Source organism: Pinus tabuliformis, chromosome Q (assembly GCF_031772625.1).
Source record: "Pinus tabuliformis cultivar Carrire ecotype Pingquan chromosome Q, CPIR1, whole genome shotgun sequence".
Classification (NCBI taxonomy): domain Eukaryota; kingdom Viridiplantae; phylum Streptophyta; class Pinopsida; order Pinales; family Pinaceae; genus Pinus; species Pinus tabuliformis.
In genome coordinates, this window is record NC_142296.1 from 347,859,925 (window position 1) to 347,876,814 (window position 16,890).

At 36.6% G+C, this 16,890-nt stretch overlaps 1 protein-coding gene across 4 annotated transcripts in view; it reads right to left on the reverse strand.

Moving 5' to 3' along the window:
- Positions 1-375: 375 nt before the first annotated feature.
- Positions 376-16,890, reverse strand: part of LOC149219613 (Sodium Bile acid symporter family) — a 524,785-nt gene continuing 508,270 nt past the window's right edge. For all 4 annotated transcript variants that reach the window (XR_016249246.1, XM_089384430.1, XM_089384427.1 and 1 more), the window contains one exon: positions 376-608. Coding sequence is in view for 3 of the 4 variants with exons in the window: in XM_089384430.1 (XP_089240556.1) it covers positions 534-608 (75 nt within the window). In the remaining variant the exon portion in view is untranslated. The remainder of the gene's footprint in view (positions 609-16,890) is intronic.

Here is a 16,890-nt window from a genome sequence, read left to right on the forward strand (position 1 = left end):
AAAATCACTTGTATATCATGTTTCCTTGATAAAACATAATTGCACTAAACCTTTATTTGTCCCTACTAATTGAAATAAATAATATAACCCTTATACAACCCTTGATATAATATCTAAATAAGATAATCATTAAAGTGTAGCACAAACATCCTTCAAATTTATATATATATATATATCAAATGGCACATTAAGGAGACATTATTTCTCCATTCTAAGTCAATTGAATGAAATAATTAATCAACTTAAATGCAAATTCAATTTCATATCATGTTTTATTGATAAAACATAATTGCACCAAACCCTTATTTCATCCCTACTAATTGAAAAAAAAATATAATATATAACCCTTGATATAATGTCTGAAAGAGATAATCATTGAAGTGTAGAAAAAACATCAATTATATATATGAATGAATAACACATACAAATGATAAATACATTTATCAATTGGCACATTAAGTAGACAATATTTCTTTGGTCTCAATCAATTAAATGAAATAATTAATCAACTTAAATGCAAATTCACTTGTATATCATGTTGTCTTGACATGCAAGGCCATCTTATCGCGTTGAAGCCATATACTTACTAAAAACGAATCCATAATGATCTGCAATTAAAACATAAAAAATAATATATATAATTATTTATATCATGATTGTAGTATCAAACCGAAAAAAATATGATGGTTTCAAAGTTAAGATTCACATTTTCTTTATATGCATAAATATAAGTAAAATCATTACTAAATACTAATATCCAACCATGCCTATCTTTACATGAAAAAAAAATCAAATGCAAAAAGATTTATCCTTATTATGAGTAAGAATAAACAATTACAATGTGTAAAGATGTAAACATTTGGTAAAAATTACATATGAAAATTTCAATTGTCCATAAAGGCTTAAGAGGAAATCATGTCTCAAACACACGTGCTAATAAGAGGGAATCCATGGAGTAGTCCACTAGGAAAATGTGATCCAACTCATCATAATTCAATCCATGTACCAGGAGCATCCAAATAAGCAAGGTGTCTAAACGAATGCTCCAGTAAATTCGCCCATCAAGGGTAGCTTAAGTGGTTGGGACTCATAGTGATTATGCTTCCCACCTCAGTTTAAATCTTAGCTAACCTTGTTCGATATGGTTTGCGGACTATCATATCACTCCAAGGGGGGATTTTCTTAGCAGTGGTGTTATGTGATATCTCCTTAGTGATTATGCTGAAGGAGAGATCATATTTACAACAAGAAGTCCATACATAGGCCTGAATTCCCAAGAAAGTATAGGCACAAAGATTGAGGCATAACAATATATCCCTAATGCAAAATTTGAGGAAGATTTTGTGCATTTTTCAAGGCTAATAGTGCAAGTTTTGAGCGGGTTTAGATTATATTAATTGCTGGTATGAAATGCCCGGTTTTCAAGAAGAAAATGTAGGTTTGTGGCATGAGTTTTGAGGCAAAAGGCGTCTATTAGAGCTCGAAAATTGAGGGTATTAATTGTTGTCCATGGCACGCAATTTGAGGGGATAAGATGCTGAACAATGGCACATTTTCCAAGGGAGATGGGCATGATTTTCTAGAGGTTGCTTGAGCACAAAATCCAAGGCATAATTCTTACAGTGGCACAAATTACCAAGTGCAGAGGTTTGAACAATGAAACTGGTTTCAAGGACAACAACACGAGTTTCTGGGAAGATGGTCCGAGTTTCAAGGGGAGAGATAAGTACCCATGTGTATTTAATGTTGTAATAATTATCTGAGAAAAGCAAATAAAAATCCTCGTTTAACTGGTTTTCCCTTCGGGGTCTTTTCCAAGGTCGTATTGACCAAAAATATTAGTGTCCAAATTTGTGTGTATGCATGGTAAATTTTTATTAGTTGAGAGTGAAAGTGAAAAGTAATGGTCAATTAACCATGGGATGTAGGAATTAAACTTGTTATGCAAAACAAATTGAAATTGGGATGGGCTACACAACACAACATTTTCTACAGTAGGTACTTCCCCTATCAAACCAACCACACCTCTGGTTAGGAAACTTCTTCATGATCCTCCCCCCACTACAAACATGAATAGACCTTGGAACCTCAATGCCATTGAACCATTAGAATTTACTAGGCACCCTAATGCTCCTCATCCCTTTCCTAATAAGTATCATGAGTAGCTACTTAAGTTTAATGGTAATGATACAACCACTGTTGAAAGACATGTTCACAATTTTTATTAGGCAATCAATCTTAGGTATATTGATCATGAAGATGTGGTTATGATGCTATTTTACCTCTCTTTTGATGGAGATGCTAGAGATTGGTATTTTAGACTGCCTTAAGGAATTGTCACTCATTGAGACACGTTCCATGATGCTTTCAAGAAAAGATGCACAATAGAGAAAGATGGAGGCATGCTCCTTGATAGATTTCTCGTTGTAGTAAAGATTGATAAGGAAGATGTCAAGGCAATTGTTCAAAGGTTTGATAACCTCCTTAGGGAAGTCCTCGAGAGGTTTAAACCTTATGATGCCATCATCCTTGATAAGTTCATAAAGGGTTGTCATGGGCACTTGACTTACGCCCTTAATGATAAGAGCCCTCAAACTTTGGCTAAAGCAAAGAATATTGCTATTGAAGTTTAACATAATTTAAATGTTGCTCGAATAGACACGTTCAACTACCCTAGGGCCAATATTGATGCAAAAACTAAGCCTAGATCCCAAGATGAACCCGTTATCTAAGCCTTTGCCCAAAAATTTGATAAAATCACTATCAAAATCACTCAAGGGTAAAGGGCTCTCATGAATAGAATAACCATAGTTGAAAGAAATCAAGTCTACATGTTAAATTATCCTCCAAGGAACCAATTCAACAAGGGAAAATATTTCCCTAGAAAGGCCACCAAGGACAACCATACCATGCAACAAAATGTCTCAAATACCCTTGCCCCAACCAACTTAGTGGGACAAGGAGAGTCACCGTGGTTTCCACCTTCTTAAGACCTCGGGGAGGATAGTCCTTATGAACAAGAAGAAGAAGTGGAAGGCCCGAAACACTTGAATGTGGTAAACGAAAACAATGCATTCAACATCTTACTTGGGGATACTTACTTCCACCTAGAGCTTAGCAAAACATAATACAATATTGACCAAGCTGAACTTGTGCTAGCTATTGAAAACAATGGAAGATTCAAAGGCCTTCAATATTCTAGGAAAAAAAAAAGACCAACCTTAAGCAGGCTCTAGTGTTGAAAACCCATCTCAAATGAAGGGCACTTCTCATGGGAAACTACAAAGTATACCAAAGCCAAAGAATGATGAGATTGAATTGAATGTTGACATGGATGGTATTTTGGGTGAGGTAACTATGCCTGTTTCCCTCAAAGAGATGGCTAAAATTCCTCCCAAAGGAGGCAAATGGAAAAAGCTTTAGGTCTTGATGATCAACCTGATGACCCACTTGTCATATTACAAAATATGCACATTGATAAGAAGAATGGGGGTCATGATCCATTCTTGGTATCCTTAGTAATTAATAATCTTATATTGCACAATTGCATGCTTGATTTAGGGGCATTGACAAATGTCATGCCATTAAAGTGATGCATCAATTGGAAATGGAAATTACTAGGCCATATAAGAATGTATATGGATTTGATTCTAAGTCTATTCCTGTCTATGGTCTTATCAAAGATGTGAAGGTCTCTTTGGAAGCTAACAAGGACATTTCTATATTAATGGATATTGTTGTCATTAATGTGCCTAATGCTTGGGGAATGCTTTTGTCAAGGAAATGGTCTGCTTCAATTGGTGGACAATTACAAATGGATTTATCATATGCCACCATTGATGGAACCCCTTTTATCCTCTATAGGGAACCTTAGTTGCCCGAGCATGTTAAAGATATTGAACCATTCCCTTTCTCATCCCACAACACCAATAAGACCACTTCTAAGTTACAAATCACAATCCTCATCATGAGACTTAAAAGCCTGCAAAGCCTCCCACTTCTCAAGAGGTCTATCAAATTAAAAGATCAACGCAAGACCGACCATTCCTAAGAAGCAATGGGTCCAAAAACCAAAGAGGGACTACCAAGTAGGTGATCTTGTTTTGGTTGATAAGGACCTTATCCCCATCAAGATCCATGGAAAAGTGGCTGTACACTACTTTTATATTGTTAAATTTGATGGTGAACTTTTACCTTCCCTAGTAAAAGGGAGACACCTTACCTTCTTTGATGGGAATTGACATTCACGTATCATGCATAGTAGTTTAGGTGCATTGCATATTGTGTGAGCATGCTAATAACATTCATGTCATGTTTCATGTAGATTAAATTGCATTTAGAATATATTTTATTTTTTGTACGAATTTATACTCTTGTATAAAACATGGGTGATATCCAATGCCTAGTGCACATGCTCCTAAGTTGATTGCAATGTGCAGGTTATAGGATTGTAGACCTAAGGGTTGCTGGAGTTCTCATGAACTCCCATTCGAGCATATGGATAATAAGCTCTACGATGAGGTCATGTCTCAATTGGAGCCAGATGTTACCCACCAAAAGTGGGTGACCCTGTAGGAGAAAATTTCTCTCCCACACTTCGCATCTAGTTGACCATCCAGTAGCCCTGAAAACCACCACTAGCCGATGAAGTGCCACTATTCATCTTCGCCACCTGCACCAGTCATATGCTCCTCACCCATCTCACAAAAGCACATGAACAAAGGTGGACTTCTAATCAAAAGGTACTTTATTCATTTTTCAATCGAGTGCTTATGCTTGTTTGTACTTTGGGAATTTTGCATGGATTATGGGGTGTCCTGGAAGAAGAAGGGGTTTTGACTGTGATCTTGTTCCCTCACCTTAAATGGGGGGTTAATCTTCGATCTTAGTCCAGTGGGACCTCCCCTAATGGCCCAATGGGTATAGGAGAGGCACTACTTGGGAAGACTTGATTGAGATAGCATGTTCCATCTATCTTGATTCCATACTTACCACTTTCCATCTTACATTATGAGCCCTATATTCCACCTCCATTCTTCGAGTTCAACTGACCATTGGTTCTCTGGGATTTGGCACCCATACATCCTCATACCTGGGTACAACTCGAAACTTGGCCTTGAGAGGTTGATGCAGCTGAAAAAAAAAAGAAAGAGCGAATAATGGCTACAAAAGAAAAATTAAAAGAACATCAAAATGCAAAATATGGTTGGGCCATACACATTAGCATGTGGGCAAAATCCTAGCATAAGCTCTACCTCATCCATTATGGTCGTCACCCGGTTGCTAAGCACCATATTGATCCAATACATCATGAAAGGAACCCTTGCATGTCCCAAACCCAATGGACAATGAGTTTACTCATCATTAAAGGGTAACACAATTTCCATACATCATTCAAAGCAAGTTCCAACCCTTTGAGCTACGAGTAGTAATACAAAGAAAAATCAAGAAAAGGTAAAAGGCACACAAGAGCTGTGGAAAAACAAAGGCCTGGTTGGTAAAACCTGCATCCACGATTGCTCCCTCCTCACATCTATACACTCAGGATGTGGATCCCCATCATGTTGGTCCCTTTGACCATGGCACTTGGCCATGAAGTATTCTCCCCTATGTTGTAGAAATTACAATGTAGATTTGCAACTACTTATGAAGTTTTAATCAAAATAACAAGACACAAACCTACTCTACTACACTATGGAAATCAATTCACAATCTAGAACAATAATCTCAGACATGCAATAAAAAATAACAAACACGCACATAATATTTTTCCTAGGGAAAGTAATCTGCTAAAACCCCCAATGCCTTCTTGCATTAATTTGATGAATAGAGATGTATTACAATTGCTTTTCTCAATTGAGCACAACCTGCAAGTGAATAACCTATCTCTCTGCTCACTGAGAAGCTCTGACCTAGACTTAGTCAATTTCTGCCTCTGCTTGAGCCCCTATTTCCTTGCGCAATTCCTAAGCAATTAGACCCCTATTATTTAGGAATTTCTCCAAAATGGATTGCGCAATTTGCAAGGTTGATCATTTCACTGCATGCACCACATGTACACTCAAGACTAGTCTACAACTGATGTTACACTGCCTTGGAATCTCCACCACAACTGGGGGAACTCTAATTATCTGCATGCACTAGCTCTTTTGCATTGATTGATCAGTTAACTGGATGATTATTGAGTTTGACTAAAGTCCCACTACACAACTGACCTTCCAATAGTTCCTCCAACAGTTGGAACTAGTTTAACTGAAAACAACTTAAGATAATTGACTTTGATTGCTACAAATTAGCAATCACACATGCTTAACTGAACTCTAACTTCTCCAACTCGAATTTACTGAGTAAACTAGGTGACACAAGCCATGTCACACAAGTTAACTACATCCAAGTTGTCTGTTGGTGTGGAAATTCAAATTTCTCAATTTAATCAAGGCAAGAGAATTTCTTGCTGCATTTTCAACATCTGTTATGATTATTGTTCACATAACACCTATGGATTGAAGGGTGGATTGAGGAAATACCACTTCCCCTTCGCGGCTAGAAACACCTAGTAGCATTGTTCTTTAGCCACTCCTACTTAGGGAGGTAACATCGTTGTGAGTTCAAAATCCAAAATTTGGACGGGAAGCCTTGTTTAAACTGTCAAATAGCCCTTTACTCTCAAGCTTGGTCCACTTAGATGCAAAAATTATTATTGTACGTGATGATTTGTTGCTTGCTATACTTTGTGATGTGATTGTTAAATGGTTCCATAACCATGACCTGGGCCACCTTAACTAGGACCCAGGCCTGCAGAGAAGCATATTGAAACCCACAGGTGAAGCATTGAGAGCCAAGGGACTCCAAGCAATAGCAGAGCATCATACACACACGTTTTGGCACTTTTCCCTACATTTGATGACTTTTTGGGCTGATGCACCTAGACCCAATAGGCCCCCAACCGACTTAGCACTTCATGAGGGATGATAGATGATCTAGGGCCCAGATGAGGACGGTTTCAACCCTTAAGACATGGGAGGGATAACACCACCTTGGAAGCCCTAATGTTGGAACAGAGATTGACACGAAGACCATTTGGAGATCCATGAGACCACCTTCGTGCCCCAAGATAAAATTTGGGGTCCATAGAGGGATATTGACAAAGATTTGAGGGCCAACCCTCATAGGATGATTTTAGAAGGCTTCTACACCTAGCTTGGCACCAAATGGCCTCAACACTTGGCTCATACAAGCATGCACATGGATGATGTCAGCCCTCCAACTCACACGAGTTGGAAAATCTTTAAGTTTTATGTTTTGGCTAGTGGGTTGGCTTGTAACCCACCTCATCATTGTGATTTTACTTGTTGATTAGGGGTTTTAGGCTTAATTGTATATATTCCTCCTCATATAAATAAAGGAGAGGACACTTGAATTCTCATCATCACTTGGACTTGGATATTTCAACCTCTTTGTCTTGTGGAGGAAATTGGATCTATGAATGCATTTTGATATTTGGAGCTACTCGCATGTCTTTGGAGCTGTTGTCTTAGATTAATGGATGGAATTTCATGCATGTTATCTTGTAAGTGAGAATTTTGTTGGATAAATATTTTCTTTATGTCTAATGTATGGAATATCTTGAATCTAGGGTTTTCTATTGTGCCCTAATTTATTGAAAATTTATTTGATAGAATCTAGATATCATTGTTGCATACATTACTCATGAATAACATGTGAATGATAATCCTAGTGGTGAACTTTGATTAGCTCTCCCATAAAACTTCTTGATCCATTACATAGGTAATCACTAGGGTTTTGATGCTAGGGCATCAATTATCCTTCCTCCTTAGCAACTTTTAGCTATCCAATCAACTCATAGACTCCATCCTCCCAAGGAGCAAGGCACTGGACTACCTTGTTGGTGATCAAATTCACTTTTCATCCATAAATTTATCTCTTTCTCGCTTGACCTAATTCGACCCCTTTAAGGCTAAGTTTCCAAGCTAGGGCTTCATGCGATTTCTAGGCAAGGAAGATTCTTGGGATTGGAGAGTCTGAATACCGAGGGTATAGTTGGTTGCCGCAAAATCTGTTGAGAAATCAATGCAAGTAGATTAGTGTTTGATTCCTCTTTCTTGATAATTACTTGTGAGTTATGTTGGCTTCTTTTACTTTTTTATTATCTTATCTTTCATTAAGCAATTACCATATTATGTGTGTATGAAGATCACAAAAACACAAGACACAAGATGTAGGCACTATGCCAGGTAAAAACCCCCTTCGAGGGGAAAACCCAATAAAAAATTCTCTTCCTTCAATAGTTTTCTTTGAGACTCTTTAACCTAGACATACACCAAACCATTCCTCCACACCAAGTCAGTCCTTCCAGATCTTCGACCACTTTGCAGCAGCACTTCCACCCCAACAACTTCGACTATGCAACAAGTTACGACAACTGGCAACAACAACACTTGGAAGAATTCGATATCCCAAACTAGGGCACGAAAGAGAGAGAGAGTAGCACCAAAACTTCGATTTCTTCCTTCTCTTTGACCTTGACCCATTTCACACTCCTTTTGGCTTCCTTGATCCACTTCACAACTTTTCTGGCTTATAGAGAGATATCGAACTAGCTTAAGATGATATCTTCGAAACGAATTCGATCTCATTCCTTTTATAGGCTCCAAGTGAGGTCGAATATGTGTCCTTTAGGCCGACTTGATCTCCATTAGGCCGACTTGGTGTGGAGGCCACACATTTCATTTTTGACTCAATACTAAACCTTTTTACATGATTCAAAAGCCCAAGAAGGGTTTCTTTAAGAGTACAATGACTCTATTAACTCAGAATAAATCCTAGAAGTCCTCAATGGGGACTTTTACTAACATAAATGATGACCAAAGCATGAAACTCATGCTTTAATAAGTCATAAGTCATAATAATAAAAATTCTTTTCTTATTCTTTTGACAAGTACATTACATAATGACTCAAATACATTTATGAAGACCGAATCTAGTTACATTCTTCAACACTCCCTCTTAACTAGGAAGGTATTCATAATATACATATATAATGGAAGATCTCAAACTATATGAATAATGAAGAGTTTAGGAACTGCAATGTCATGGACAAGATTCCTGACCAGGGCAATCTATCCATTGGCCTCTCAACAGTTTCAGCACTGCAATGCCACGGACTAGATTCCTGACCAGGGCAATCTATCTGAGTGGGACTAAGATGGACTAAATATTTTAGCCTCTCTAGGTACCATCAGGCTTACTTGCTAACCATCAACCTAGGGATCTAGGTGTGTATCCGAGGTCAGAGCTCCATGACCAACACCACCCTCCCTACTTCGGGAACTAGACATCAACACAAAGTGTCGACCAAATGTCCTCCCAGGCAATGTCTCACACACAAAGCCTCAACTTCCCGATTGGTGACAAATCCTCCCTGATTAAACAAATCTCTCTAATCAAACTGATCATCAACTCTAAAAATGTAAAGACATGCTATCAAACTTCCGAGAGATTTACCTATACAAACACAATTAGTAACAAAATTTCAAATGTTCATAAATAAATACAAACCTTCGAGGTCTTCCAAACAACTTGATGTTGCTTCTCAACTTTTCATAGTAGGACTTAGAGCTTTCCCAATGAATCTTGACAGAAGATTCCTCAACCATGCAACTTCCTTTCCTACTTCTCATGCAACAACATATTTCATAAATCAATCTGACTTTTCTGATCTCAACAACTCTTCAAAATACATTCTCCAATTTTCTTCTGTCACTCACGGCCTTCAATAAAACATACAAATGTTAGTCCTGGTCTAGTGCATGACACATGAAGTAGAGAACCATATCCATCACCCATTCTTAGCCATGGAGGATCTAATCATTCCTATACAAGGAATATAACCAAGCTCCCTCTTAACCTAGGGAGATTCCTTTCATTCAAGCTCCCTCTTAACTTAGGGGCTCAACGTCTTTTCTACGACATCAGAGAATCCTTCATGGAATCCATCCTTCTCATCAGAGTTATCATGACCATCATTATTCACATCATGCTTATCACATCAACTTTTACGAACATCTTCATTATCTTGAATATCACATACCTACACAACTTAGACATCAAGTACAACCAAATCTATAGAAGCATGAAGTTAACCATATCAAAATCATAGAAGCATTCAACTTTATATATTAGATGCCCAAACTTAATTACAAATAAGAGACACAAACTCTTCAACTTCTTGCTAGGGATTTTGTCATAAACCCTAGACTACTTCATCAAGACTTTGAGAATTTCATAATAAATAAAGGCCTTAAGTAATGATGAGTTTGAGGTATTAAATAAAGGCCTTAACTTTTCCATAGCTCTCAATCACATACCAACTGAAGAAATTATTTGCAGCCTTGAAGATGGGATTCAAAATATAGGAGAAGAGGATAAAGAGCTAATTAGACAATATTGTGTCATCATTTTAAGAAATGTTAAACCTCCAAAGAAAAACTTGAACCATGGACAATTAATGGCCCTGAGAAGCTTGAGAAATAATGATAACATTGTCATCTTAAAGGAAAACAAGGGGGGAGCAACGGTTGTAATGGATAAAGAGGAATACATTACCTAAATGAGAGACCACCTGTACAACAGTGGAAGCTATAAGAAGCTTAAAGAGAACCCTATTTCCAAGATTTCTAGGATGGTCAAAAAGGCCATCAAAGATTCCAACCTTGATGAAAGAATAAAGAAACGTCTTTCCCCTGACAATGAAATAGTCCCGCGAATTTATGGAGCCCCAAAAATTCATAAAGTTGGTGCCCCCTCAAGCCTATTGTTAACACTATTGGAGCACCCACATATGAATTAGAAAAATATGTTGCTAGCAAACTTGCTCCCCTAGTTGGCAAGACCAATTCTTACATTAAAGACTCCAACCATTATATAGAACTTATGAAGAAGGAGAAAATAGATCCTGGGGATAAGATTGTTAGTTTTGATGTAGTCCAACTCTTCAGGAAGATTCCTTTAGATGAAGCTGTACAGGTGGTAAAAGAAGTCACGAACCCCCAGACTACAAAGCTTGCGGAAATATGTCTCCGTTCTACTTTCTTCACCTTCCAAGGTGAAATATTTGAGCATACATTAGGAGTGGCTATGGGATCTCCACTTTCCCCTATAGTATCCAACCTCTTTATGGAGAAAATTGAAAAAAATGTGCTTGATACCTTCCTGCTAAAACCAAAATTCCGGATCAAGTTCGTTGATGACACTAGTACGTATTGGCCTCATGGGGACGAGGAGTTGAGAAACTTTGTAGACCACCTTAACAATTTATCTAATGACATCAAATTCACAATGGAAGTTGAAGAAAACAACAACATTCCATTCCTCAACATTCTCCTCCTTAGAAATAAAGATGGATCACTTGGACACAAGGTGTTTAGAAAGAAAGCACACATTGATAACTACCTTCATGCAAAATCTCACCATCACCCAGCTCAAAAGATGGGAGTGCTCAAGACCCTCTTCACTAGAGATTTAAGAATATCTGACGCCAATCATGTTGGAGAAGAAATTGAGTATTTAAGGAAGGTATTTTTAAGCATTGGGTATAAAAATAAAGACATCATTAAGACCATCAAAAGAGCTAAGACCAAAAATCAAGTAAGACCCCCTGCTACAAACTCTCAAGCTTCTAACAATAAAGCCTATCTACCTTTCATTCAAGGTGTCACTGATAAACTTGCCAAGGTTCTAAAAAAGAATGGTATTGAAACCTCTTTCAAACCCTTAACTACCATAAGACATAAGATGAGATCTATTAAAGATAGTACGGATCACCTCCAACAAAAAGGTGTTTACAAAGTCATGTGTTCATGTGGGTATTGTTACATTGGAGAGACATGAAGGTCCTTTAAAATAAGGCTCAAAGAGCATGGTGCTGACATAAAAAATAACATAACTAGGTCTTTTGCACTTGTAGAACACTCAGCGAAGACATGTCACCACATATGCCTTGAAGACTCTAAAATAATCGCTAAAGAGAAGCATCAACATAAACGAAAAATTCGGGAGGCTCTTGAAATCGTAAAACATCCTCACATCAATTATGATTAATCTCTTCTTCCCATTTACCCCCCCTTAAAATAAATTAAATAAGTATTATTAATTTGATATATTCCATTCTAAAAAAAATAAATTATTATTAGTATTGGCTTAATTTAGTATACGATTTATTAATATAGTTAATATAATAATTATTATGATATTAATTCAACTTCATTGTTAGTAATAATTATTATTACCAATAATGAAGATAAGTAATTCTCATAATAACAACATATTAACTTTATTAATTAACCATTATCCAAAATAAAGCTTTATTAATAATAATTATTATTATTTATATGTCCATTTCTAATTTCCCTTAACATATTTTTATACTTTGTTACATTTTTCTTTTTCATTCCTTTATTTATAATTTAGGGTTATCTGGTCGGCCATTTCTCTCTGCTCTTCCTTCCTTTCACTATTTATTCCCTTCCTCCTTGCTCTTCTCTGTGGATTTTTCCTGACGATGAGTCTTGTTGTTAGACCTGAAACGCCAACATAAAAGTGACTACTGTGGTTAACATTACAAACACTCATTCTCAACTTTCATTACATCTAGGGTTTCAATGTTTCTTCTAGAGGTATGATATAGCCTACTACAACATATAGAAAATCCTAAAACAATTCAAAAAAATATAGATCTACAAAGTATCTAACAACATCAGAATTCACATGTTAGACTTCCTACTAGGATTTCATACAAACCCTACATTTTATGCATGAGATTTGAATAGTCAAACCCAATCACATCTCAATCAACATCATGAATAACTTCCACTAGGGTTTGTTGCAAACCCTAGATTTTCTCAAACAATCCAACATCAATCATAACTAAATCTCAGATTTCAACAATCTTATACAAATCTCAAATTATCTCATAGTCATCATATATCAAAGATTTGGACTTCTACTAAGGTTTAATTACAAAACCCTAGAATTCACAAACACTATCATCCTAGAGAATCAAACTCCGACTAGGCTTAGTTCCAAACCCTAGGACTCATGACCACCAACAAACGGGTCAAATCATACATCAATAATTCCATCATCATGCATAGGCAACTCATAACATGTGTTAGTCAAACCCAACTAGTCAAATATCAATAAGAGTTAGACATATAACAAACTTGATCAGACTAGGGTTTGATCGGACAAACACACACATGCCAAGGATTTCATTTCTAGGACATTATAAGGGTCTTGCTTATACACCCTACCAAACCCTAATGACCTAGGGCTTCAAAACATAACAAACCCTAAATTACCAATACTTCAAAGGTTCAGGATTTCAGACATTATCATTCAATCCTAACAAGTTAGGGTTTCCATAACCATATCAAATCCCAAACATGACTTCATCAAAACATCAAACATTTTCTTTCAACAATAACCCTAAGCATATTAGGGTTTCACACATAATCATCAACATACCCTTAAGTTAGGGTTTTCGTAATGAACCTTTATAGGGTTCCACAAGAATAATTAGAGATATAAGGAGGGTAGATTTATCTAATGATGAATCACCCAATCAAGAATATTTAAGATTCAAGAAAGCTAGACAAAAAAATGTTAGTAATAGTTTATCAAGAATAAATATCAAAAACTTGTAATTCAAAACATACCTCTTGTTTCTTAACAAACCCAATGCTTTGTTTTTGTGAAGCCTTCTTCCATGTTCCTTGAGTATTCAACAATTCTTTTCTAAACAAAAATATGACTAGAAATGTGATTAGTATTTAATATAAACAAACTTAGATAAGTAAGGGAAACCAAATATAAAAGACAATACAAGGAGTAAGATACTTATCTTTGGAAGTTGGTAAGGGCTTCTTCCAAGCTTGAGGGATGCAAGGGATAGAGTCCCTAAGAGTTCCTAGCAAATAGGTCTTTGACTTCGAGTCCTTCCATCATGTTCTTCTTTGGTGAAACTTCTTTGGCAAAGTTTGCTTGCTCCCTGTCTTTTGGTAAATTGTCTTTTTCCTACTTCTTCACCTTAGCTCCATTCTCCAGCTTTTAATAATGTTGATCCCAAGCTTCTTAATAGCTTTTGTTATCTCCCAATTCCATTGTATGAGAAGATGATTCCTTTGATAGAGTGTGAGGTTGTTTACTCTTTCTTGTCACATGCCTAGATGCTTCACTGTCAATAATCCATGCATTATCATTATTAAGTGAACTTGCAAGTGCAACCAGGAACCCTTCGCTTTTGACTTTGTTGAATAAGTAGTAGAAGACATTTTTGATACAACGTCTTGTAGTATTGAATCCCATTCTTATCATAGAGGGAGTAATCATTTCCTTCAAGCCAACGATGTGATCTTCAATCTTCTTTGACCTTAGCTCTGATACCATGTTGAGAAATCAATGCAAGTAGATTAGGGTTTGATTCCTCTTTCTTGATAATTACTTGTTAGTTATGTTGGCTTCTTTTACTTCTTTATTATCTTATCTTTCATCAAGCAATTACCATATTATGTGTGTATGAAGATCACAAAAACACAAGACACAAGATGTAGGCACTATGCTAGGGTAAAACCCCCTTCGAGGGGAAAACCCAATCAAAAATGATCTTCCTTCAATAGTTTTCTTTGAGACTCTTCAGCCTAGACATAGACCAAACCTTCCCTCCACACCAAGTCAACCCTTTTAGATCTTCGACCCCTTTGCAACATCACTTCCACCCCAACAACTTCGACTATGCAACAACTTACGACATCAGGCAACAACTGGCAACAACAACACTTGGAAGACTTCGATCTCCCAAACTAGGGCACGAAAGAGAGAGAGTAGCACCAAAACTTCAATTTCTTCCTTCTCTTTGACCTTGACCCAACTCACACTCATTTTGGCTTCCTTGATCCACTTCACACTTTTTATGGCTTCTACAGAGATATCGAACTAGCTTAAGATGATATCTTCCAAATGAATTTGATCTTCTTCCTTTTATAGGCTCCAGGCGAGGTCGAATAGCTGCCCTTTAGGCCAAATTGATCTCCATTAGGTCGACTTGGTGTGGAGGCAACATATTTCATTTTTCAGTGAATACTAAACCTTTTTACACGATTCAAAAGCCCAAGAAGGGTCTCTTTAAAAGTACAATGACTCTATTAACTCAAAATAAATCTTAAAAGTCCTCAATGGGGACTTTGACAAATATAATGATGACCCGAGCATGAAATCCATGCTTTAATAAGTCATAATAATAATAATAATTATTATTTTCTTATTCTTTTGACAAGTACATTACATAATGACTCAAATACATTTATGAAGACCGAACCTAGTTACATTCTTCAACAAAATCAACCCTCTTGGTAGGCATCCACTTCAATTTTATCCATTAACTTTCATACCCTAGTTGTTTGCTCTAGGTAAACCCTAGTTCGGGGTTGCTTCAACTTAGGGGCTTATTTGAGGGTTTCATGTGTCTTTGTCTTATTGAAAATCATTGTTGGAAACTCTCCTTTCCTCGACCTTTGGTCATCCCAACACTCAACCTACTAATCAAGCCCTAGGTCTTGTGCCTCATAAATTCAACCTCTCTTGGAAAAGTGATTTGCCTCCATTTGGTGATTGGAACCTTGTACTTAAGTTGATATTTTCCCTTAAGAAGCCTATTGGTCATCATATTCCTTTGTACTTAGAATATCAATCATAGGTGACCTCATATCAAAACTCCCGTTGGGGAAAGTCCATAAAGAGTAGGGGGTTTTGGTTGTGGTGACATTGGGCCATCACCCCATTATTTTCTCTTGGTCTAGCAATATCCTTGTAGGGTACCCCTCCCCAAGGTCTGCTAGATTTTGTGGTGACAGTTCCCACCCACATTCAAAGTCCTAAGAACGAAGTGCCTATCTAAAGCAAAGAAGGACTTAGAAAACTAATTAATAATCAAAAGAAAAGAAGCAAAAGTGTGTGCAGACTGAAGTAGTATAAGGCTCTCTCTTAGAAAAGATTTGGCCAATAAATGAAGACTCCTAGTCACAATTTAATTGGCTAGTTGGACCAGATTAAAAAAGAGGAAACAAACCCCTAGCCATAGTCTAATTGGCTAGTTGAGTAAGATATAGGCCCATTTCATCATCTAATAAATTTTATAGTTCTCCTATAAGTTTCCCCGTTATCCTTATTCCATGATGTATATTCTAACTAAGATCACTTATAAACTACTTTATGTCTTAGTCCACACACACATGTAAAAGGTGTATGGTTGTTTCTTATGGTTTATTTCATGTAAATTGGTAACAATTTCTTAGATTATTTGTGTTGAATTATTTTATCTATGTCGACACCTAACAATCAGTTGAGGATTCATGTGTCATCATAGGTTTAGGGTCATGCATTGGGAATTTTGTCAACTAACATGGATAACTACATAGTGCTCAATCATCACCAAAAGGTCCACATCAACCTTTGCGTACATCCAACATTATTTAGAGAATTATTTGTCAATGTATAAGGCTTTTATTAGAAGATGTATGATGGGCGTCTACCTTATGTATAATTATGTTCATACATGAAAGAATATTTGATGTAAAAACTAGTTGGTCATATGAACACAACTGGTCTCAATTATTAGGCTTCTAGAAGTTTCAAAAAAGTGCTTTGATCACTTCATTATGATGTAATATTTTAATAGAACTTCTAGACAATACAACCAATTTCAGGGGCAATTTTTTTTTGATTGAGTGCTCAAAATTCTGCCAGATCAATGCCATTGGATGTAGATTCATTGTGGGAATTCCAAAATGTAGTCATCATAGAAAAATGTACAAA